Source organism: Aptenodytes forsteri, unplaced genomic scaffold (genome assembly GCF_000699145.1).
Source record: "Aptenodytes forsteri isolate BGI_AS27 unplaced genomic scaffold, ASM69914v1 Scaffold8, whole genome shotgun sequence".
NCBI lineage: Eukaryota > Metazoa > Chordata > Aves > Sphenisciformes > Spheniscidae > Aptenodytes > Aptenodytes forsteri.
In genome coordinates, this window is record NW_008796218.1 from 11113966 (window position 1) to 11138871 (window position 24906).

At 37.6% G+C, this 24906-nt stretch overlaps 2 protein-coding genes across 4 annotated transcripts in view; one reads left to right on the plus strand and one right to left on the minus strand.

Annotated features, from left to right (window-relative positions):
* The window catches only part of IMMP1L (inner mitochondrial membrane peptidase subunit 1), a 38771-nt gene extending 25896 nt beyond the window's left edge, over positions 1–12875 (plus strand). The window contains exons 5-6 of one of the 3 annotated variants that reach the window (XM_009288855.1): positions 7753–7863; positions 12714–12874. In XM_009288855.1, the coding sequence (XP_009287130.1) occupies positions 7753–7863; positions 12714–12782 (180 nt within the window). In that variant the 3' untranslated portion in view covers positions 12783–12874. Of the gene's footprint in view, positions 1–7752; positions 7864–11532; positions 11684–12713 lie in introns of those variants that run through there. The other 2 variants (XM_009288858.2, XM_009288856.2) reach the window with 2 other exon arrangements.
* Positions 12876–12968: 93 nt separating this feature from the next.
* The window catches only part of DNAJC24 (DnaJ heat shock protein family (Hsp40) member C24), a 38041-nt gene continuing 26103 nt past the window's right edge, over positions 12969–24906 (minus strand). Inside the window, exons 3-4 of the mRNA XM_009288859.2 lie at positions 15183–15251; positions 12969–14019 (exon numbers count right to left, since the gene is read on the minus strand). Coding sequence (XP_009287134.1) covers positions 13895–14019; positions 15183–15251 — 194 coding nt within the window. The 3' untranslated portion in view covers positions 12969–13894. The remainder of the gene's footprint in view (positions 14020–15182; positions 15252–24906) is intronic.

Here is a 24906-nt window from a genome sequence, read left to right on the forward strand (position 1 = left end):
AACAGCTCTTTCTTCCCCACAGTCTGAACTGAGACAAGACAGCTGCACTGCATCAGCTGGTCTTGAGTGCAGGCCAGCTATACTGGGGTGGGGGAGAGCACTGCCCAGGCTCTGACACATTGCCCTGGTTCTTCTGTTCAGCCAATTCATTCCTGAAGGAAAACCATAAAGAAATCTCCTTGTTGATTTCAGAGAAGGTTCTTTCAAGATCAGTCATTTCTGAATTTATAGCACTAGCTGCTTTTCCTGTGTGGAATAGAGTCTTGGCTGTACTGGTCAGATCAGTTTGAACCGTCAAGATTTTATGATTCTTATTCCTCTGCTCCAAGTTCAGTAATAACTTCTAGGAAGCTGCTCAGGATGATGAAACCAACTACTCAAGGACTCCCTGAAGATTTTGAGCACAAGTTTTACTCTGCCTATATCAGCTTCACGTCTGAATGAAGGACCTCTCTCATTTTTTTCCTCCTCTATACGTACTAGCTAAGGCCTTTCGACTGTCTTAAATGATGAGATCATGCAGAGCTGAGGCCTTAGATTGATTAGCAGAGATTCAGGTCGCTCCTGATGGCGCTGGCAGATGATACTTTTAAGATTCCTTAACCCTGCTCAGAGTATTTATCGGCCATTGTTGCTACCAGGCTTATTAGCTAGATCACTCTGTACAGGTATGCCTTTGTCCAGGGCATCCCAGTGATGGTGATGGGTTTTGTGTTTTAACCAGCAAGTTCCAGCTGGGGTTTGAACACGGAGGTTTTTTGTTCTCGAACCTATACTTTAGGGTGACCCTGTTACATCATCTGTTTCCAGAGAAGAAAACAATCAAATCCTTCTTAATGATTGCTGTGAGAGAAGTCTATGCAAACTGCTAAGTAATCTTTGCTGGATTTGTAATCAGTATTTTCTTCCAAAATATTGATCTTCTATAAATCAAGAAAGCTAATAATAGTCTGGACTGATGAATCGCAGAAATATTCTGCATTTTTTTTTCAGGAGTTCCTAAATGTAGCTAGGAGATCTGTTTTTGAACGTTTTGGTCTATCAACATCTATAAAATATGAAAATTTCAAAACTGTAGTGGATTAAAAAACTTCGATAATTTTTCACTATTTAAAGCAAAGTGATTTTGTTTTCAAAAGAGAACCACTGTTTTAATGCAAAGAGGGATGTTGTAAAAAGCGTGTGCAAAATCTGCGCATTATTCTTCACGACAGTAATATTTGCTCAGTTTTTATTAATTCTATTAATTTTAAGTTGGTTTTAATTTTAACTGATAATACTTTTAGAAAAGGAATGATGGCTAATAATTTAAATTTAGGGTTGCAGCTAGAGATTTTAAAAATTGGATATATAGCTTTTCAGGCTGATTCAGATCAGCATATTTAACAATATGCTCTAGATCTGAATATTAAATGAGAATATTTGTAGAAGTAAAGTAAACTACGCGTGCAAGTGTTTGAATTATTATTTAACACAGTTGAAAACTTTTGCAACAGCCAAAAAGTGATACTGAGAGAAAGCATATATTTTCGTCATTTGACTGGCATAGATATTTCTGATGTGAAAATTCTGTGACCTTTCCCATAAAGCAGTGAGTGCAGTGATCAAACCTTTTAAGCTCCAAGTAAGCAAGCTCAGGAACAGCAGCAGCTATTTGTGCGTTACACAAGGTTTAGAAGGAGCAACAATGGTTAAAAACCAAACATTCAAATAACCAATGAATGCTTCAACAGATTACTGTAACAGCTTCCCCAAATTTTTATTAAAGAACAACGCTCAACTGGTACGCTTGCACGATAGAGAAAAATGTCTAACAAATTCAAATCTAAGTTAATATACTTTAGTTTCCTTGTAGTATGAGTTAACATTGCTACTATTGAAGGTTATGTGATTTTAATATTAGTTAATAATTAATTTCAAAACGTAAAGCTAGACGAGTCTTCATATCTTACCTTTTTATAAATTTACTATTAAAACAACCAGTGACTTAATATTAGAGAATGAATTCATAATATAAATATTTCATCACAGTGAATTTAATTTCTGTATAAAAACCTGTTAGTGTTTCATTGTCATCTTTTCTCATAATAATCTGGACCAAGGTCACAGTGTATTCTTTTTAATATGTGTATTTAAACAAACTGGGCCAAGTACGTTATGTCTTATTCATAAGCAGCTTAAACCATTCAATAAATAAAAGGAAAATGCTAAACTGTTCGGAAGTACCGATGAATTTACCTTAAATTCATTCTGTTATATTCTTTTAAGAAGTATGAAATTCCAGGTCAGTCAGCCTTTTAGTGATACTTAGAAGATGCTGATTTAAGATCTGCTATACAGTTAAAGTTCCAGTGTGGTTGCTACCATTTCATAGCTTTTTCCAGCACAAGAAAGGAAACGTAAATGCTTATGCTGACTTTGAAAACATTGAGCTAATTAATGTTGTTGGGTTTTATATAGATGGCAACCTTAATATGAACAACATTTACGATAAGCCTGCAGAAATGGTGCCTAGGGCAACTGGATCATTAAAAAAGAGTATCTGTTAAGCATTATTCACTCTTGGTTCTGAATTAATAAATAAAGGATTAAGGAATAGTTATGTGAGACTTTAAGTATAGAGTGATAAAACAAACTCCCGCATTTCTGTGGTGTATATTTTATCCTAACTAGATGCAATTTACTTAAATAAGGCAATTTAATCAGTATTTAGTAAATTTGTCATTTGATATTGTAGATTCTTTCATCATATTTCACTTTAATCAAGAAAGGTAACACCTGTGGTTTATTCACAAAAGCTTCTTTTGTTCAATGAACACCCGCAGGCCATGAAGCAATTACATTTGTTGCTTGTACCAAAGTAGGAGGCACTTAAATAGATCTTAGTAGGGATAGATGAGAATTTGCAGACTTTATTCTTTTGTCCAGCGCTGAGATTAGTTCTTATCATAGCTCAAGAAGGAAGCCTCTCAACTGAAAAGAAAAGATGGGAATGATTTAAAGTTGTTCTTAAGTTTGAAACTTTGATATTGCTGGAGGTGATGTGAATACCTGTGACCTTACGAAAGTTCAAACTTCATCTACTCCCAGCTGATTGTACATGCTGATGTTCTCTGACAAACACAGACTGCTTGGAATTCCAAAAGGAAAGATTGCGAGAGATTCATGTTTATAATTCTCCACTTATTTATTAAAAATCCCTATTTCTCCATCTTTAGTACCTCCCCCCAAAGTCCCCCAAAATCACAAACCAAAAAAACCCCCACCAAAACAAAAAAAACCAACCCAGACCACAAAAGCCTATTTTCATTTAGTTGGGTTTGGGGGTATTTTTGAGGCAGATAATTTAATCCGTTAATCTTATTTGCAGTATATTAGTTTTCTAGTATGCCAGTTAATGCAGCGCAGGCATCTCATCTCTTGGTTTTGAAGTTAGTGAGATTACTTGAACAAAATTCGGCGTCATGTAAAAAAGACCACAAGAATATAATTCTTTGTTGATTCCCCCTGTCCATTTATGTAAATTAATGTTTTATGCTAATAAGTATGCATCAAATACCTGACCTGTACTTCAGTTTTGCCACTTTAACTATACCACTAAGTAAATGACAACAGCCCTGCAAATTCAGCCGGTTTGTGGCAGTGAAAGATGCTTATTTATCTGATCTGAAACAGAATAAGCTACTGCTACAAGCTCAGTTGTTCTAAATGATAATCTTGCTCTTCTGGTCTATCTGCTCCTGTACTAGAGCCCTCGGAGCCTTGGAGGGGAGAAGGGGGAAGAGTCATGTGTCTGCTCAGTGTGCTGTATTCTCATGCATATAAGCTGCACCTCAGATAACCGGTTCTGCCTGAGAACTGCTGTTCCTTGGAAATAAATCCTCAGATAATCTGCACAAAACCAGAGGCATAAGGGTTGCTGAGGCAAAGAGTAGTCTGCAGACGATCAGAGGCAGCCTGTTTTCGCATGAACCTGCGCTGCTGTGGAATCGCTGGTTTTGCATGTGACCCGCTGGTTAGTTATTTGAAAATTCAGTTGTTGGGCTTGTGAGACTTTCACATCTTAGTTCTGGCCTATGTGTAAGGGAGAACTGAAATGCTGCCCAGCCTAAGTTAAATGCTTTTGGCACTCTTCTCAGTATTTTTTGTACTCGCAATCTTTCTGTGTGTAGTAATGGTAACTGTGATTTCAGTTGTATTTCTTAGATACAATTAACTTTGTCTAAGAGGTCCATATGTCCAGAGGCCTGGACATAGCAAAATGCAACGTTGTGAATTGTCAAGTAAGTGGCTTTCCCGTTGCCTTGGGGATTTTGGCAGTAGCAGCCTATTGGTGTGTAATTAATATATTCTTACTACAAATACAAGTTTTACATAGTTATTTTTTTTTTCTTTGGTTAAAAATTTATCTTATTCCCAGCTACTGTGCTTGCATAGCTTTGAGCTGTTTCAGATTGGGTCCTGACTCTGCAAAGGTTGATACTCAAAGTTAACTTTAATCAATGTGAGTAATCCCACTGAAATCGGTGATCTGGTCTAGAAATAGCTTGGTGCACAAACCGTTGAAGGATTCTGGCTTTAGCCTTTATTTCAATGGAGTGTAAACAACTCTTTTTTTTTTTTTTTTTTTTAAATTAATGATTATGGCCTGTCACTGGTATTTGGTTTTACATTTTCATGTCATTTATGTGATTTTTATTGCTTGTCTTAATTCTAGGTTGTAGTGAAGTGCCTAGATGATGGACAGGCACCATACAAAGGTATTACACTGTATTATCTCTAGATGAATCATACATTGTGACAGTACTCTGAACAACAAATTTAGAGGTATAGGGTCCTGTCATACCTTCCATGGAGAACTACAAAAGTTACCATAAGTGGTGAATTTCAGGATACAGGAATATACTTTACTGCAAATGTTCTATCTGGAGTGCAAACTATGAACATCTTGTCTAAACAAGTAATTATTAGTAGCATTAGAAGTAGTAAGTGATGTGCCACAGGTGGCAAAAACCCTTGATTTTATTTTTTATACTTTTGGAGCATGGAAGAAAGACGGGAAGGCCTAGAAGTGTTTGGATATACTTGTGTTATGAGTGGGTCCTTATTTCACGTAGTAACAGATGAGCTTCATGTTCTGCCTGTGAATCGGGGCAAGTGGGAAAGCATGGGAACCAGTAAAGTAGAAGGGGAGCTGGTGGTGTCCTCTGTGTGAAACAGCAGCATGTTGCAAGAAGTGACGCTTTTTCAGAAATGTGAAATGTTAATGCGAGTTTGCTTTTTTACTTAATTAAAAAAAAAAAATCTTCCTTTCATAGCAATTCATGCTTCTCCTTTTTGTGTATTTGCTGAGATAGTCTTTCAAAATTGCAGTGGTTTGATGTATGGTTTGTAATTCTGGTAGATGCTGGACAGGAGAGTTTGCACCAGAAAGGTCAGAACGCTGCTTTGCATTGTAATACGCACCTGAAAAACAAACTCATGTAAGATGTGGACACAGTGAATGCTTTAGGTGGGTACGTTGCAAATAAGTGAAGATGAATATCCAACTAACGTAACAATTGCTGCTGCATATGCTAAATAGGCTGTATACCACAGAATCTTTGAGGAAAAGAGGAATGTCAGTACATTCTCAAATGGAGACCTATCAAAAACATATGTCCGCATGTGATGAGATGTATATTCTACACAGGTCATTTGACTCTGGATAGATTTTTTTTTTCAATTTATTTATTTTAAATTGACTTCTGTTTGGTTATTTTGTTTGCAAAGCTGCTTGGGTAGGAGGAGGGCCAAAGTCATCTAGCTGAAACCAACTGGCCTTCCCAGAGAAAGCTCTTCCATGCACATGCCAGGAATCTGATAAGCCTACAAAATAACAAAGGTGGCAGACAGGCTGGATATGGAAATCCTGTATTGAAGGACTGGGAGAACAAGAAGTAAAGGACCTTGATAGAACTAGATCATCAGTTTAAAACAAACAAGGCGGCACTCCTTTATACAGGAGACTGTGGAAGGAGACAGTCTCGGTAGGTTTCAAAAGGGTTTAGACATATTGCTGGTCTACAGCTCCACATACAGATTCTAAAACGTTGAGGCAGGTATGCGTGCCCTCTGACATGCCCAAAGCACCTGTCCCGGATACCAGAGAAATACGGGGGGGCGGCTGGGAGAAGATGGACAGGCTCATGTATGCTTTCCATGACGAGTATCTCTTTGCCGCTGACAGAGATGAACTGTTGGTTCTTAATCCGTAGCTTATACATTTGCCACTGCTCAACAAAGGGACTCTCCGGTAGCGTGCTATCCTCAGATCCTACTCGGGAAACAGGCAGAGGGGAGCATGACTAAGCGAGAGCTGAACAGCCTTATTTAAAGACAAGGTTCCCAATAAGTGTTAAGTGGCCAGATACCCAGAAGTACCAAAAATTACACGTCACCTGCATTTTCCTCAAATGTTTATCTGGGGGACCTGGTTTTATTCTTAATGGTTTACATCCAGACTTTACTACTAGAGTGGTATTTTGTTTTGTTTAGTCTGTTATCCTTGAATTCTGTATATGTAGACTATTGTATTTACGAGTCCATGTGGCTTATTTCTAAAACATTAATGTTTATACTGCTCAAACTCTGAGTTTCATTTGAAATTGGGGGGGGGGTTGTTTGTTTGTTTTTCTCTGAATTGTGGGCATAGTAATGTTTCAAGTACATATTTGGTTTTGGAAAAATGTATGTTAACTTAAAGTCCATGTTAATATTATCTAGATTGAGAGTATGTTGCTACTTTTAAATTTTCAGGCTGGTTTAGAATTTTAGAAACAAAAACAGATTAGAAAAATAATTAAGTATTTTATTTGGTAACTTGAAAGAGGTTATCTATATCTGAAATGTTTTTAAAAAATTGTATCAAAATAGTGTTGTATATTCCAAGCGGAAATCTTAGTTTAAGACTTACAGCAGCGACTTTTTCATATATGAAAGCTTCATACTCTTGTTTAGGTAACTAATACAGCTATGTTGCTATTTCTCATTTTGTATTGAGTCAGTCAGTGAATGCCATGAATCTATGGTATGTAATATAGTCAATGCATAATATATATAGGCAATGAAAGGTCTTTGTCATATAGTATAAGGTCACCATCATTAATTTTCAAATTATAAAAAGGGATTTGCTGTTTTGTGATCGTCATTATTGCAATATAATGTGTTGTGGATTCTGCCTGCACATAGAATGAACTGTGATCTTAATTAGAACTTTGACAAGCCTACTCCGATAAAATGATGAGATTATTCGTAATTGATGTCACAATCAATTACCAGTTAGTTCATCATGAATCTACTAACAGGTCTAGCCTTGGTGCTGGCCCCAGGATGTTGATGAGTGTGTGGCTGCCCTGTTCATGCTGTTACTGCGACAGGAGGGCAGATTTTCAGTCAACATCCTAATGACCTCTTTTGAAGTCTATTAAATTAATGACCCTGTCACATTGGTCTAACCTCTTACATCTTCATTTTGGATTTTTTGTTGCAAACTATTGTTTTTTGAGCACATGATAGAACAGATACTTTGGAGCACTCCCTCTCATCCCTCCAAATCTGGCACTGTGTCTTACTAGATTCAATAAAAAATTAGTTCATTATACAGTCATGAAATACAGAACACAGAAATCAGAAAACATATTGTAAGGCAAACTATGCTTAATACCATTCTATTCTGTTTTCTTTTTACATTTCAATATTGCTTAATCATAGGTGCCTAAAGGACATGTTTGGTTAGAAGGTGATAATCTCAGGAATTCTACAGATTCCAGGTGCTATGGACCTGTTCCTTACGGACTGATAAGAGGACGCATTTGTTTTAAGGTATATATATATTTATAGTATCTAAAAATAGTTGCATTAACGCACTTTTAATGCCTGGGTGTTAGGTATTAAAACTTGCCTCCTTAACTCTCTGGCCAAAGCAAATGTAAAGGAAAGCTTGAACACCTGCTGTAAAAGGATAATTCAGCAATGGTGGGGTTTTTTTTGAGGGAAGACTCATTTTTTGAGCAGCACTCTCTGAGCCTGCGCTGCCTCTGAAAACTGAATGAATTATTTTGCAAGCAAATCCAAACCTGATAAAAACACAAACATACACACACGCGCATACACCCTACTGCATGGATATACATTCCGTCCTTAATTTGATTCTTGCCTCTGCAACATGGTAGAAAAGGGCAGCTCCATATTTCACTGTTGTTGTAATTTGAGCAGTGTAGTTTTATAGTTCAAAAAACAAAGATGGAAGAAAAGGTTATCTTTCTAGGACTTGCATACATACTTTAGACATGTAGACTGGCCTTGCTGCTTTTTAAACTAAGTCTGTGAAAAAGCCTTAACAGTAAAGTCAAATCTGTGCCACCGTAATTGTCCACCACATTTTTATTTAAAAATGCTTTGAATTCATATTGTATTGTATAAATCTCCATGGTTGTTCCTCCTGTTTCAAAAATTCTACAGCTTTACTTCACACTGAACTACTTTTTCGTATTATCTGCATTATTAATTTACTCACCAAAAAGAAGAAACTAAGGCAATTTTCTCTCCATAAAAAGTTTAATCCAAGAAACAAGGGAGTATGTATTACAGACTTACGCACCAGCTTTTAGAAAGCTAGATTTAAAATGGTGCCATTCAGAACAATAAAAAAAGGTTTTGAAAACCTTGCAACACATCCACAAAAACATAATTTAGCACAGCTGTATTACATGCACAGGGAAAATTAGATCTTTCCAATCTAACAAAGTTTTATATTCTTACAGTTTTTATGAACCCAACTTAGGACTTTTCAAAAAACCTTGCAGCTATTGACCATAATCATAATTGCTCACTAAACCTCAAATAACGTGTCCCCCTCAGCCCCACCACCGAGTTTTGTCTGACCTCTGTTCTTTCTGGATAGCATTTGCTTTGAGTTCTTCCCTAGTGTTTATTGAGTGCTCTCTGTTCCTTCTCGGTATTGTTTGCCTTACCGTGTACACCAGAGGAAAAAATGCTGATTCTAAATGGGCTATTTTTATGACCCAAGTTTTAGCTTGGATTATTAACTGCTAAAACACAAATGATGCTGATGTGCTGACAGCCCTCTTAATAAGAATGTGGTACTAATAATCCAACTGAAAAAAAAAAAATTCTCCAACTGATGTACTAGTATAGAAAAACTTCTGTTTACTACTTTAAGGGGACTGTTAGCAAATCATGTCTATATTAAGAACCTGTGTATGTGGACAGCCATAATTATTCACAGTATCCCTCTACAGCAATAAATTTGTTTCCAGCTTGTACCCCAACAAGGAAGATGTTTGAGAGACTTTAATGAAGTGACTGACAGGACTGAACCCTAAATTTAGCAAGCAGTAAACCCTGTTAAATGAATGGAACTTACACACAGATGTTATATATTGAAGTACTTTAGGACTCCAGAATATTGTCTGTTTAAAAAAATAGTATGCAATCACTTGAAACTTAATAAAAAATATTATTTAATCAAATTTTATAGCAGTTGTTTTATGACGGTGCATATAGGGTAGTGATTATTAACATTTTAATGAGATTTAAGTATGTGGTGCCTAACAAAAGCAAAAAAGATTGATTCTTCAAATGAGTGTTTATAGTTTGGGTTGTTTATGGTAATTCACATTAGAATACAGTGCTCTTGCTATTGTACGTTGCTACTGAACATTACCGTGAAAGGCAGCAGAATACAGCTAGTCCGCATGGTGGTAGCTAATTAGTAGACCACTGGCCAAGAAACCTATATATGCTTTTTAATGTCGTCTACTAGAGGTTTGGCTTCTCTTTCATGAAAAGTCTTTTACTGCCTTGAGAATGGAAGCTTATGTGGCTTTATCTTAAAGTGGGTTTTGGAGAAGCAGATGTAACAGTGCCTTGGAATGCTAAGTTACGTTTTTAGTAATGGATGCAAAAAAAACAAATCTAATTTGGAAGTAATGGATTTCAACAGAAGAGAGCGAGCTTGTACCAAGTTTGTTTAGGCAACCTATTCCTGGCAAAACATAAATGTTAATCTCTCTGTAACTCATCTGTGAAGTTTAGACCCGAGATTCTCAGTCAATGTTGGTGCACCTGTTTTTAATCCATACAGAAATAATGATACTGGATTTTATTTGCCCCTTTTCTCCCTGCCGCCATATCAACTGCCACTCTGAGAGACAAGTTCATTCCATAAAAATGCCACTGAAATCAAAGTAGCTGCAAATTCAGTAAAAGCCTAGGGAGTCCCACTTGACAGAACTCACACTTCATCCTATCCTAGGTAGGATATCCTGTGCATTCCCTGGACATAGGCTCCATGTCAAAAACAGACCTGTAGCGTATCTTCAAAAGAGCTAGTTAGCCCCATTTATCCCCCATCCATCAGATCAAATCTATGTAGGCCAAACCAAAGCGGGCAAGGGGAAATAGCTGCTAATTGGACTAGCCAGTTTGAATGAACAAGTCACAGTCAACTTCTGTCATAACTTTAAAAGACTTGGGAATTACTACACACAGTGGCATGTCTTTGTTTCCCATAGAAGGCTTGTTCCATCTCCTTTCCAACCACGAGTATTGTTTTTTGCATTCTCTCCTGCACACAGACTGGATAAAACATCATTTTCATTCTAACTCCATCACTAGGATTATGGTGATGAATTTGAAACTAAATTGTCAAAACAACATTTAAAACAAATTTGATTGCTTTCACTGAAAGAAAGTCAAGTAGCAGTGGGAAAGTCAAGTTGCAGTAGGTGTGATTTAAGTTGCCTGAAGTGAGATTTGTGCCGTAGTGAATGGCCTAAGAAACTTCCTTCTTTGGGCCTTTACTCAAATCAGCTTAGACTTGTAATATGGGATATTCCTATTCCCTTTTACTCCCGTTTGCCTTTGAGGCCCAAGACTTGACACCCAGCCTGCAGCCAGCATAGGCCCTCTGCAGAGCCTTGAATTCTGTAGCTTTGCTTCTAACCAAGATCACAAATATCCTTCTGTTGTTGGTTCGTATCTCTATATATTTTTGTGGAACTTACGTCTTGTCTCTATATGCATATTAGCCAGTTACCTCTGTGTATTTCTCTATACCAGCAGATGTTCCTCATGCTCTTCCCTTAACTGCACATGCCAAAAAAGACATGTATTTTTCTAAGATACTTGCACAAGAGAGCTTTGAGCCTTTTTCAGATCCACAGGACTTGAGGAGCTGAGAATGATACATCCTTCTGTCCTCCTAAGGGCCCAGGCACAATCCAGCTGATGGCAACTTAGCACAGTGCTGCAAAGGGCCTGACAGATGCAAGTCTAGGGAGCTTCTAGCAGTGCACGGTCCTAGCCTAGTAAGTTGATGCTATGTCTTGCTATGCCCATCCTTAACTGCCTCTGCCTCTTCTGTCATTGTCTTTAGTGCTGGGGACAAGTCTTGGGGTTTGAAATACTGAACCGTGGCACTGTGCTTCCTCTTTTAAACTGAAAAAATTACTTTTTCACTCCACATAGAAAGCAGCAAAGGCTCCCTCTGTGCTGTGGATGTTCCATGAACTCAGTTAAGAGTAAGCTGCTGTTCCTGGAAGGTGACTGCATGCCTTCCTTAAGATCAAATTCTAAGGAAAAATGAGCAAGATAAACATCACACTGACAGATGCTTTGGGAACAAGGTAGTGCATCACCTTTTTCTGTCTAGGTTGCTTCATCTTGAGCAGGGGCTGTGAGATTTTTATGGGATTAGAGCCACAGAAGGGCATTCATTCTTCAACATCATCTCCTTCCCTTCTTCCTGCTGATCCCCTCGTGCCATCTTTGAAAGAACGTGTAGCGAAGAGACACAGGCAGTCAAGGGAGACAAAGGACAAAGTGTAAAAGAATGTCCTTGATTCCCTGTTAGGTTTTTTTGCATCCAAGACCAGCCTACATGTAATTAGTGAATGTTCAGAGGAAAGTACTCCTGGGAGCGTTCAGTAGTATGAACAGCTATAGAGTTAGTGTTCTGGAGAGAAAGTTTTTTTTCTTGCTGGTGGGCATCATTCTCTGACACTTGTGCTTGTACTTGGTCATGATTTGTGCTCCTTCCTTTTCCGCATAGTAGTCCCCTTCCCAGAGGAGCCCCTTGGTCGAGCGTCCCTGATGGTGGCAGGCACTCCACCCCTTTATACCTATTTGCATGGTATAAGCTTACCTATAAGCCTATGGAATTTTCTCCCAAGGTTTGGTGTTTGCAGTTCAAATGCCCATGTTGAACATACAAATGTATACCTTAGAACTACTTTCACTGGGAGGTGATGTTCGTGGTATTTTCTTCTCCTAGATGGATGAAAAATATATACTTTGTCTTTTAAGAGGTTTACAAGCTAGAAAACTCTGAATTTAAAAGTTATTTTCTAGGAATGTATTTATTTCCAAGGCTGAAAAAAAAAAATGTAATTTGTGAGGCTCTCCATAGCAAAGCATGTTGTGTATAAATTAGTGTTGTCTCCAGCCACTATGGAATGATGATTCCTCCTGATATATAGTATTTATTACTCCTAGTAAAAGAAACACACAAATGAGAAAAGTTCATATACCCTGTCAACCAAAGAGCTAAAAAATTATGCAGTTTATGAAACGATTACAACACTAACAAATGAAAATACTGAACTTCGAGTTGTGATAAAAATCTCTTATAACTGTATTTTATTTTACAGATATGGCCTCTGAATGACTTTGGATTTCTACGTGCAAGCCCCAATGGCCATAGATTTCTTGATGATTAAAAGATTTAAGGGACTACCGCCAGCTTTCATAATATTTTCTACTAAAATCAATAGAACTATTTTTGCTTAGAATAAACAAAAGTATTACTTGACAAAGATGACTCTTTCTGACATTACATCTAACTTGAAAGTGGGAATGATATACTGCTGTCATCAACAAAACTGATATGCCTCTGTCTCCTCTGGCTAGTCACTGGATTTATTAAAAGTTTGGGGTTTTACTACAAGCCAAGGTTAGCACTGACTGTTAACAGGGGCTGAAAAAGGCCCAATGCACTATTATATTGTCACACATCCAGAGCCGCACACAGGCTATGCCTACATTAGCCAGTAGTGTGGGATTGGAACTGAAAACAGCACCAGTGGGGTTCCAGATCTGCTAGTTGTTTAATGTGTTTTGTAGGGTTGTCCTTAAACCAGCTCTAGTTTGGCCCAGTGGACTGTATACCCAGTAGGGCCCAGAGCACAGCTTCCTGGTTAGTTTTTGTCTAAGGAATGAAGACTGCATTTGTTCAGATGGCAGAGAGGGTTGCTTCAAAAGCGTTAATGTAGATGCAGTGTTACAGTCCGGTGCGTAGGCACTGGACCTGCTACCAGCCTGGTTGACCTGCAGGTCTCTGCCACCTCTGTCCAAGGCTCAAGTCCTTGTGAGGATTTAATGAAGTTAAATAGAAAATGTTCCTGTTTCCCATTAATGCACCTTACTCTTCATTATCTTCAAAGCATTCTCACGTGTATGCCTCCTGATTAAATTTTGTCATCTGAGCTGTTAAAAGGATTTAACCTAAGAGGTAGGGCCTAAGGTATAGCTGATATAGACTGAGATTGAAAGAAGCTACTCTGTCATTTGTTGGGAAAGAAATGTCATTTAGATCATGAGATATATTCCGGTTGTACAGAACTTAGTGTTCTGTTCTGGAGGTTTTTAATAACCAAGCCTCGTGTCTGCAGAGCTATGTTAGCAAATGGCCACATTTCCTTTCTTAAGCCTAACTGAGCTCATTCTGGTAGTGCCCCCCTTTTCTTTAACATACATTTCTTAGCAGATGCTGTCTGCTGTTTGTCCAGTCTTCTAAACAGTTTGTAACTCTTAACGTGCTTGATTGAAACAATCATTGAAGGATCTCGATAACAAGTGAACATGTGTCACAACAAACTAAAGATACATCTTTGGTTTCACTCTTGAAGACGGTGTAATTCCCACCACATCGGCATGAGAGAGTGTAACATTGTTCATCTGCCAAAAAAGAAAACAAAAAAGCCTTTAGTCCTTGAGAAGAATCAAGAATTTATTGTGGATATTCTTCACAAAGCTGCTTTTAATAACAAAGCATAATTTGTGTGTGGATTGTGAATATCAGTACCTGTGCTACCATCTGTTGCTCAAAAAATAACTATACTGTTAAGATGTGTTTCAGTGACTGTGAGGTATTCTTATGCCAAACAGCCAGCATCAGTGTAGTCTCTAAAAGAGCAAATAATACAAAAATGCACACTTTTCTTCACAAAGCTGCTTTTAATAACAAAGCATAATTTGTGTGTGGATTGTGAATATCAGTACCTGTGCTACCATCTGTTGCTCAAAAAATAACTATACTGTTAAGATGTGTTTCAGTGACTGTGAGGTATTCTTATGCCAAACAGCCAGCATCAGTGTAGTCTCTAAAAGAGCAAATAATACAAAAATGCACACAAATAATACAAAGGTGCACATCAGTGAAACAGACATGTTAAAAGGACTACATCACTGAATATTTCTGAATGAGAACTTAATTCTGACAAAGTACCAAGATCTTTAGAGAGCAATTAAGAACAAACTAAGGGATGTTAATTATACATATGACAGATCAAGGATGGTTCCAAAACAGACTGCTAACCCAGGAAACAAACATAAAACAGAAGAAAGGAAAGTCGATAGGATTTTCCCCCCGCAGCTTAAGTAAAAAAAAAAAAAAAAAAAATCAGCCATTCGTTCAAAAAGCAAGTAAATGATAAAAGCTAGAGAAATATAAAGGAGAGAAGTAACACACTGTCAGATGAAAAAAAATCCGTATGAAAACACTTGCATTCTGTCATCACAGAAAGAGCAAGAAGATGCATGAAAGATTTGGGAAGAATCTGGAAATCTAAATACTCAATTATACTACAAGAAGAGAGCTAGGTGAAAAGTGGTACTGCAAGGGTGGGGAGGGAAGAGATGAAGAAGGAATGCAAAATAAGTATCACAGAAAGTTCCAATTCAGATAATCACAGAGAACAGAATAGCTAAATCTGAGGAAAATATAAGAAAATCAGAACTTACAATAAGACAACATAATAGTATAAGATGCAGAAAAAATAGAAAACATTTGCAGTGACAACGAAAGGCACTGGGAACAAGTAGTAAGGTGCTCCTCATACCTTCGTTCCAGGACATATCCTCAAGATAAATTTGTGCATGTAGCGGCCATTCTTTTGACAGGTTATCTTCTATAAAGAAAACATGACAGATGTTCAACCCTGATAACGTACAGGTCCTTATTTCTTACTGATAAATTCATAGTTTTATGTACCTAGCAGTCAATCTGGTCCCTACTAGAGAGTCATACCTAGACCACATTATCAGTTAAAAATGCAGTTCTCTCAAATTTTAGTTTCCGTATCTCTGCATAAGCTGGAAAATGTCCAACTGTGGCCAGGAAGCCAGGAAAAGTAAATGGTGAAGAGGTATTACTGAAATTAAGCCACTACTGAAACCAGTACTTTTGTGCATCCAAACAATTATGTGAAATTAGGGGCAAATTTTGTTTTGATATAAATACCTTTTAAAAGCCTGGCTGTAACTACAAATCCACAAGCTGCAATTGTGAATGTCTGCTTACCTGTACTTTTCACAAAATCACAGAATGGTTAAGGTCAGAAGGCACCTCTCAAGATCACCTAATCCAACCCTCCTGCACAGGCAGGGTCAGCTAGAGCAGGTTGCCCAGGACCATGTCCGGTCAGATTTTAAATACCTCCACAGATGGTGACTCCACAATCTCTCTTAGGCAACCCATCCGCCTTTAGAAAGGAGAAGCCAAATACCCCCCAATAAGCACCGAGTAAATGTTAGGGTTGCATTTGAGAAGAACCCCAGGATTCTTGCAAAAAGATATTCCTAACAAAAGAGAAATGAAAAACACTTTTAGGGGAAGACTAGTCCAAGTGTTCTTTTATGAGAAAGAGTCTCTCGGCACAGAAAGAAGGTCAGTTCTGGCCTGCACCCGTGAGATCCATTGCCATTTGATCCCCTAGGTTCTTCCAACATAGAGTACAGCATGAAATAAAGTGTACAATACAATCAAAATTATCAAATGCAAACTGTACAATACAAATACAATTTGTTTTTTGCAATTTATCAGCACACTCATACCTGATGTACAAAGTTCACACCAAGTTCTTTAACTTGACAATGTAAGATTTTGTCAACAAAGTTGTGAAGACGTAAGATATTATTAAAAAAAAAGGGGGGGGACATGACACACACGGACATAAACCCCTTACAACTTACTACACAAAACCTCCCAGCTGCTGCCTGACACCTGGAAGCTCCAACTCCCCAAATGCTGTTTTTTAAAAGAACCAGAAACGCTGAAAGCTGATCTTTAGCACATACGCAGAAATGCCTTAGATTTGGCAAGACTCAGGAGCTTAGGGCTTATTTAAGGTTTAAATCAGGTTGTTATTGAGAAAGTAGGCGTTCCTTCTCTTGGATCAGTGAGTTTTTAAACGAGTTTTATAGTTTAATAACATCAAGCTTTCTAGAGCATATAGTGTTGTCTATGGCTTTCTATGAAAAGTAAGTTGGCAGTGAAAGAATTTCTTATTCCAGAACTACTTATTGAGCACTTGCTGAAAAAGTCAGAGACCCAGATTATTTTATGTTATTTTAATTCCCAAGAGATTGCCTCACCTAATCACTAGATTGTAAGGTATTCTAAATGGTTCCCAGCTTCTTCTATGTAACTGCTCTTTGCTCTGGACTGAGAAGAAGGAATAAGAGACTTTGCAGCTACCTCCTCCAATAATACCCCAGGAAAAATAATACCTTTATCTGATCAGATAATGGAGTATTTCCTTCGTTACCACCAAACATCATCATCTGATTGCAACCACCTTACTCTTCAAAAGCTGGTATCAGATTTTGAACAGTGAAGTAGTGACTCAGAACAGACCTGCATCGATATTCTGTTAGTTGATTTCACACGTTAACCATGTAAAGCAAGCTATTCCCAAGTAACATTCCTAACTTACAACAAAGTAGGGTAAGTTGCTGCAAAGAAGTTTCAGGCTACTATGAAAGTATAATCCTAGCAATAGCTAATCACAGCTTTCTCTATAGTTAATTATCTAAATTAACCTTAAAATCTAACCAATCTGTTTTGTTGTTTTCTGGGGTTTTTTGGGGGTTTTTTTTAATTGTTTCCCTTTCATAGCTCTATCAGTTTTAAAGGTATAGTATCATAAGTAGAAGTACTTGTCCCAGTAGTGAAATGAACCCCTTGCATTTTAACTATCCTTATGTATAACTGGGGAGGGGAGAAGAGAAGAGTTAATACTTACATTTTCAGTTTTTAAATTGGCCATTTAAGGCCAGTTTAAAAAAAACAAACAAACAAACAAACAAACACACAAAACCCCAAATATTAAGTCCCAGGCTTTATTTTGCAACTAACTATTTTAATTTTAACAGAAATGTACATTAGAGATCCATGAGAATGAGCCTCATCTAAATTAGTTTTAATGAAGGAGATTAAAACAAATCGGACACATTGGAAATAATGACAGAATCAATGCAGCCTCCTTGATGTTACCTTTGCTGAACACCTATTCTGTAATGAAAAGGTCAGAATTAAAAGAAAATTAACCCACTCACACCTAATACTTTACTGCTGTCAAAAAAGAGAAAAAAATCAGCAAGAGTGTAAAGATGAAAGAAAACTGGAAGATATACCTATCAATCAGTCACTCTCATTGTTGTGCATGCTCTCAGTTACATAAACAAGAGCTATGGGTAATGTTTTAGTTATACAAAGGAACAACATTTTTCTTAACACCTGATCAGAACATTAGTTAACTGATGAAATGCCCAAAATAAAATAAAAGGTCAGATGGTCTTAATTCCTGCCAAATAACTCTAACATTACTTGGAGTCAGTCTGGTACAGCCTTCTAGCTACAAAACATGAGAACAGGAACCATGGATGTCCTGAAAACACCCACCAACCCAGTCAGAGGCCTCTCCTCCAGCAGGCCTTGTGTGAAGTAAAGACGTCTCCTCCTCTTTTTTGAGGAAGAAAAAAAAAAAAAAGAGATCAAAATGAAGTCTCTCTACCTACCTACCTTCACATTCTTCTCTCCACTGCGGTAGAAGAAGACAATACTATAGCTGTGAGAACAGTGTGAAAAAGGCAAGCGCTTCCTGTTTCACCTGGGTTTTTTTTAATACTGGGAAGAAAAATTCACAAAGGAAAACGCTCGCTTAGGTTGTAGGAAGAGCAGCTTTTCCTAAGCTTCATTTATAGGTAGCAAAAAATTGAGTTTAAAAGAAACCAGGCCTTCCTATTTGGAATTCATGAAGCAGGATTTCACTCAGAACAACTTTTACAGAATTGGAGGTGGAGTTCTGGGTTGTGTCTTGCTGGTAGAAAATACAAAAAGGGCAGATGGACCATATGCCACCATGAAGAGCACTGGTGAGATGCAAATTCACGAGGCTTCCGTACTTCCTGAAGTAAAGTTACCTGCAAAGTAACGAAGGCGGCGGCTGAGGAAAAATCTACCCTCTCTTCTATTCCAAACATAGTACAATATGAAGCCTGGGAAACAGAATTTCAACTAGCTTTTCCAATTCTTTACTGCAATTACCATTTTAAAAATAAAAAAATAATTTAAAAAAAATCAACAGGCAAAATTAATCACTCATACAATTCCCAGCCTGAACAGAGATCGTTATTCCTAGTCTGATGCTCAAGTCTGAAAGAGTCTTACTGGTTATCTCAAAAGATGTAGATTTTCAATTAGCACTCTCAACTTCAGGAAGTCTCCAAACTTAGCACATAATCCAGTAACCGCTCTTGTCAGTCAGTTTTGTATGCTGCATTTATTTGCTTATCCGGTTCAAGTAGGAGAAACTTATTTTCCTGAGTTGAACGAAGCTTTTTTATTTTCTAGTTCTCCTATTAAATACACTACCCAATCTAATGTACCTTAAGACAGCAGAAACAGATTTAGCCACTTATTTAAAAACAGAGGCACAGCCCAGTATGAGTTTGGGGAGCTTACAAGCAGAACTACAAACCTAACAGTTTTCGCAGAGTGTGTTAGTGACTCCAATATTTCTTGTGCTCTTCCTTATTTAATCTACATCATTATTACTACAGCCATCACTCTCTCATTAGTGGTTCTCTGAAGTAAACCGGTGTCTGATTTTCACTCCCTTGCCGGAGGAGGTTATTTAAGACTGGTGGTGTTACCAGTACTGAGTTCTGTGGTAGGCTTAACTTATATGTGACGTCTGTTCAAGCTGTAGAACTCTGCGTGCCGAGTTGTACTTTCTGAAACATGTTCCTGAACATACAGGGAAAAACTGTGAAGACCTGATCATCTACCGTAACTTGAAAAACGAATCTTAATTCACAAGAAGTACAGCCTGCCTGGCTTTGCCGTCTATTGGATTTGTCTGACAACAAGAGGTGAAAGGATTCTGCAGCTCCATTGTCTCAACTGCAGGATCCAAGAAAACACTGGCAGGCTCATCAGAGAAGTTTATGAGCCTGCAATTCAAAGAGATTAAAAGGAAAAATCTACTGAGATTCTTTCAGGCTACAGAACAACATTAAATAACTATTAGCAGCTTGGTTCAGCAAAGCTTTACTAGAGCCCTTGCTGGGTCATTCAGAAATTGTAAAAGAGGAAAGGTATTTAAGTTTCACTTGAGGATACAATAAATATTTCTTGGGCTATTTAAGGCTGAGTTTTAGGGAAAGGGTTGCAAGCAGTAAATGGAAATTTAACCCTTTTAACAGTTTATGGTAATAGTAAAAATAGTCATAATACTTAAAAGATTTTTCTAGCTCTTTATCAGTCATATATTCTTAGGAATTATTTAAAAAACCCAAACACATAATTAGAAAAAATTCAAGATATGTATTGTCAATCAAATACTGTTCACAGTATCTGCTAAGTATCAAAATCATCACAGTACTCAAAACCTGGATATTTTCAGAAGTTAATTTTTTCTAATAGGCTATTTAGTTTTTAAACAATTACTTAAGTTTGACTCTCTTGCATTAATTTAAAAAAAACTGTGCTTACTTTATTTTGAAATTATAAAAACATCACACATAAAAAATATTCATAACAAAATGCCATGTTTGTTAAAAAAATACAAAAAAAATACTGCTTCACTTGCAGCCAATGCAGATTAGAATTAACTTCAAAGATCTGCGGTAAAAGGCCTGTGTTCCAGCACTAGCTGCGGGTCTACAGCCATAAAATCTGTGGCTAGAGAAGGAACATACGCTTCTGTCACTTAAAGAGTATAACCTGGCACACTGAAAAGCCTAAATTAATGGCCATGTTAAAAGCTTTATTTTGGTCTAAAACTATTTTTAAGAAGGAATTTTCTTAACAAGGAACGACAAAAATACACTGCATTAATTTTTTTCCTTTCTTATAATACGGTAGTCAAGGTGTTCAATTGCCATTTCTGCTCGCTATTAAAAGCATTTTGGTAGGCTTTTGTCTTGCTTCTGCTTATTCTCGTGGATTTGTAAGGTTATTCTTCTGGCATCCAATTTACCAAATTATGTAAGATAACTCGATGTTTAATACAGAATCATGACTTTCTTGCTGGAGCAGGAGGGAATGCTGGATTAATGGGAAAGTGACCATCTCCAAAACAGTCTTTTCAGTTGACTGTACTAGGAGAGGAACGGGGAAGGAGCAAGGGGAGGAGGAGCTACCTCCTATTTGGTTTTTCATTTTCCTAATTTATGACCACACCTGTGTAAAACTCCCTTTCTAAACCTGCAGTAGAAACTGAACTGAGAATGAGGACACATCCGCAAAGATTTTTCAGGTTTTAAAGAGACCGGTACTGTCAGTGGAAGCTGAATTAGCGACCAGATATTTTAAAATGAGATCTTTTAGGCCGAGGGAAGATTTTTGTTGTGCCCCACTGCCTAAAGGGAAGGTACAGAGAAGATGGAACCAGCATCGTTCTCAGAGACAAATGGCAGAAGCTGGAACACTGGCAGTTCCAGTTAGGACCTGTAATTCCTTATGTCAAGCAATGAAGCAAGAACAAAAGGAAAATGATGCTGCAATACATATTCATGTATGAAAATTGCATCTGCAATATTTTTCTAAAAAATGTAATTTAAAAATTGAAAATCAAAAGGAGGTATGTGCTGAGATGTGAGAGCTCCTACTGGTGATTACATCCCCCACCCTATAAACACTTCTGCTTTATGGACACCTGTGTCCATCACATAAAAAGATATTATCCTGGATAGAACCTCACTGGAACCATACATGGAAAAACCCCTAGATTCTTAAATTTCTCCACCCTCTGCCCCAAAAACATAGAAAGCAACTAGTTTTAGCGTCAATCCCATCATTAGCTTTGAATTATTTCCTACATTTAGTGTCAGAAATTAATCAAAGTCACCAGTTTATTGATTTAATTTTAATTGTGACCTTTCTAGTAATCATTCCATCATTAATAATTAAAATGTAAGATGAATTATCTTAATTATGTGATTGTTTAGATACACAGTTCCTTTGTGTTTAAGTCAACAAAAATCCACAAAAGTTGCAGGGCTGCTATTCAAAGGGACCTTGATAGGATATAGAAATGGGCTGGCAGGGACATCAAAGGGTTTGACAGAGATTAAGTCCTGCTTTTGGGATGGAATAACCAGTACAGGCTGGGAGACAACTGGCTGGAAAGCAGTTTTCCAGAGAAGGACCCAAGGGTCCTGGTGGACAACAGGTTCAACATGAGTCAGCAGGGCACTCCTGCGGCAAAGGCCAACCCCATACCGGGCTGTATTAGCAAGAGCGTAGCCAGCAGGTCAAGGAAGTGATTCCCCCCCCCCTCTACTCAGCACTTAACAAGATTGCATCTGAAGTTCTGTGTCCAGTTTTGGTCTCCCCAGTACAAAGCATGGACATACAGGAGCAAGTCCAGTGGACTGCCAGCATGGTCTGGGACACGTCATACAAGGAGAGGCCAAAAGAACACAGGCATCTCATTGTCTACAGCTACCTAACAGGAGGGTGCAGAGGAGACTTCTCAGAGGTGCACAGTGGAAGGATGAGAAGTGAAAGGCACAAGTTGCAAAGAGTCCTTATATTCGACTTGATAGAAGGAAAACCTGTTTTAGTTTGGGGTTTGGTTTTTGTTTGGGGTTTTTTGTTTGGTTGGGTTTTTTTTTTTACTATGAGGGTGTTCAAACACTGGAACAGACTGCCCAGAGCAACTCTGGAATCTCCATCCTTGGAGATATTAAAAACTAGGCTAGAGAAGGTCTGAGTAACTGACCTCTGTGGACTTGCTTTGAGTAGGAGATTGATCTAGATGACCTATGAAGGTCCCTTCCAACCTAGGCGATTCTCTGATTCTAAGAAAAGTTTTTTATTCTTTCAAACTGTGACACAAGCATGAACTTTCAGGGTTCAGATGACTTCTAATATGGAAACCGTAAACCAGTTTTTTCCGAGCTAAACTCACTGAAAAACTTTTGGTAATTATTACTGTCAAACTTGATTTTAACTGCATATTAATCTTTCTAAATGAGATACCAAACAAAGAATGGAAAAATTTCTATGAAAATCTGTTGAGGAAAAAAAGTCCATTCTTAATAGGTAAATTGTTATGCAGCTTTTTTCCCAGCCCCCAAATTTTTCACGGGGATTGGAAGCAAAAGATTCACCATTATAAAAGGGTATTCTTATGTCATTAAAGATATGACAAAACAATGAATTAGAAAAAAAATTCACAAAACATACAAAAAGGCAGTTCTTGTAAGGCTTCCAGACCAGAGAGGCTTGGATAAGTCTTTGAGCCAAACCTCTGAACAGTTTGAGGTTTGTCCTTTCCTCTTTAATGCTATGGCCTGAAGGCACAAAAAATTAGTAGATCATTGTGATACCTTCAGAGAAGAGCGGTAGTAAGTTATAAAAGCACATTCACTTGTTATTCTCGACAATTCAATAAAAAAAACCCAAAACACAATTAAAACCATAGAGCCCCACAGAATTCCAGCTTCTTAGAACTTCTCTGGCCACTGAATTTCTGAGCAAAGTAATTAAGATTTAGTTAGTATAACACAAGAAGGTATATACAAATAAACAATCTGTGAAATGGGAAAAAGACTACAGTGCAAAGGACTTTGTGCTGACTGGCAGCCACACACACATGCACACTGGCATCCTTCAGATTCTGCTTCCTAGGCTTTGCAGTCTTACAACTTGCTATATTATGTCTCTCATCGCTATTCCCCTTAGTGGCTGTCTCAATTCCTTTGTTTCTGTGAGCTTTTACAGCAGTGTCTACGAATTTGTCTAGAATCATGACTTCAGGAGCAGCCTGACAGGCATTCAAAGAACTAGAATTTATTTCACCATCGTTTTGCTGCCAGGGAACATGCTGCGAAGAATGCAGCAACACAGCACATGTATGTTACGTGTGGCTTAGCTTGAAACACTGGGTCCTCTGTGAATGGCACCCTCTATACTAAAATACATTTATCCCATTACCATACCATTACCAAATACCTGTGTAAATAAATGTACAATTTGTTTTCTTTATTTACTAAGTCTTTTTTACAGAATCTTGAGATGGATTTTAGAAGAACTCATCTGGATGCAAGAGAATCTCAGGAAATACAGATAGCCTTTAAAATACTGTAGAATAAATTTTGTCAAAACTAATTTATAGCAATGTCCTTAAATTCCATGGGAAAACAAAGTAGCTTATTAAATCTTGATGTAGGTGTCTTGACTTCAGTGGATTAACCTGACCCAGGCAAAATGGAACTTCATGGTCTGTATTTTAAGCTTTAGATAAAACTCACTAGATAGACAAAAGACTTCTAACTTAATCTCCAATATTTCTTTTTTCCTGTGCAGGTACAATTTGTGAAAATGGAAGACACAGCCGATACTACAATGCTAAGAGAGTACAATAATGAGAGCACTGGGTAGCAGAAATTCCTGTTCTGGCATCACAGTCAGGCGTTTAAAAAAATAAGTTTGATGTGAAAAATTTATTTGTTTGATCTTAATACTGTTTACATAACAAATTAGCACAAGATCCAATTTTTTCTGTTCTTTTAAAATATTTATTCAACAATTCTGTTTTCATCCCTCCACCCTCTTTTCCAAAACGCACACAAAGTCTGAAATACAAGATTATTTAACTAGATAATTCACACTGGGTATATACAATTATATATCACTCTTTTTATCCTGCAGTGGTGCCTATCTACCAGAATGACTAAGCCTTTGTCTCTCAAAGTTCTGGTATCCGCAGCGGCAGGGGAGTTAAAAATCAGCACAAGAGAGAAAGGTCTGATGGTGTGCCAATGTACAATGGAAGAGAATTCAATAACAAGCTGCAGAGACAGTGGGCTTTTATCAGACACATTCAAAAGTGGTGGTGGCTACACGTCAATGCTGGACCAGAGTGTGTTACTGCAGAGTGTGACTGAGTGTTTTCCCCACAGGCAATACACTATTATTGACTCCCCCCATTAACATGTAGGGTGGATATACATTTATTGAAGGTTCTAATGGAAGGCTGAGGGACTCCTATCCTGAGGCCAGAGCAGAAAGACAGCCTATCACTTCATGTAATGGTAGCCCATGTGTGACAGACCTGACCTACATTTCCCCCCTTTCTTTCTCACAACAGCCTGTCACTGTTTTAAGAAGCTATTTTCTGAGAGGTATAAAAAGAAATGCATGCTAGAGCTGCCTAGTTAATGTGTTATATTGGAATATTATTTATAAACCTGCTTTAAAAAGACTAGTTTAGACTACAGATGAATTATGAAAGTTACCATAACACACACAACCAAAAAGAATGTCTTAAT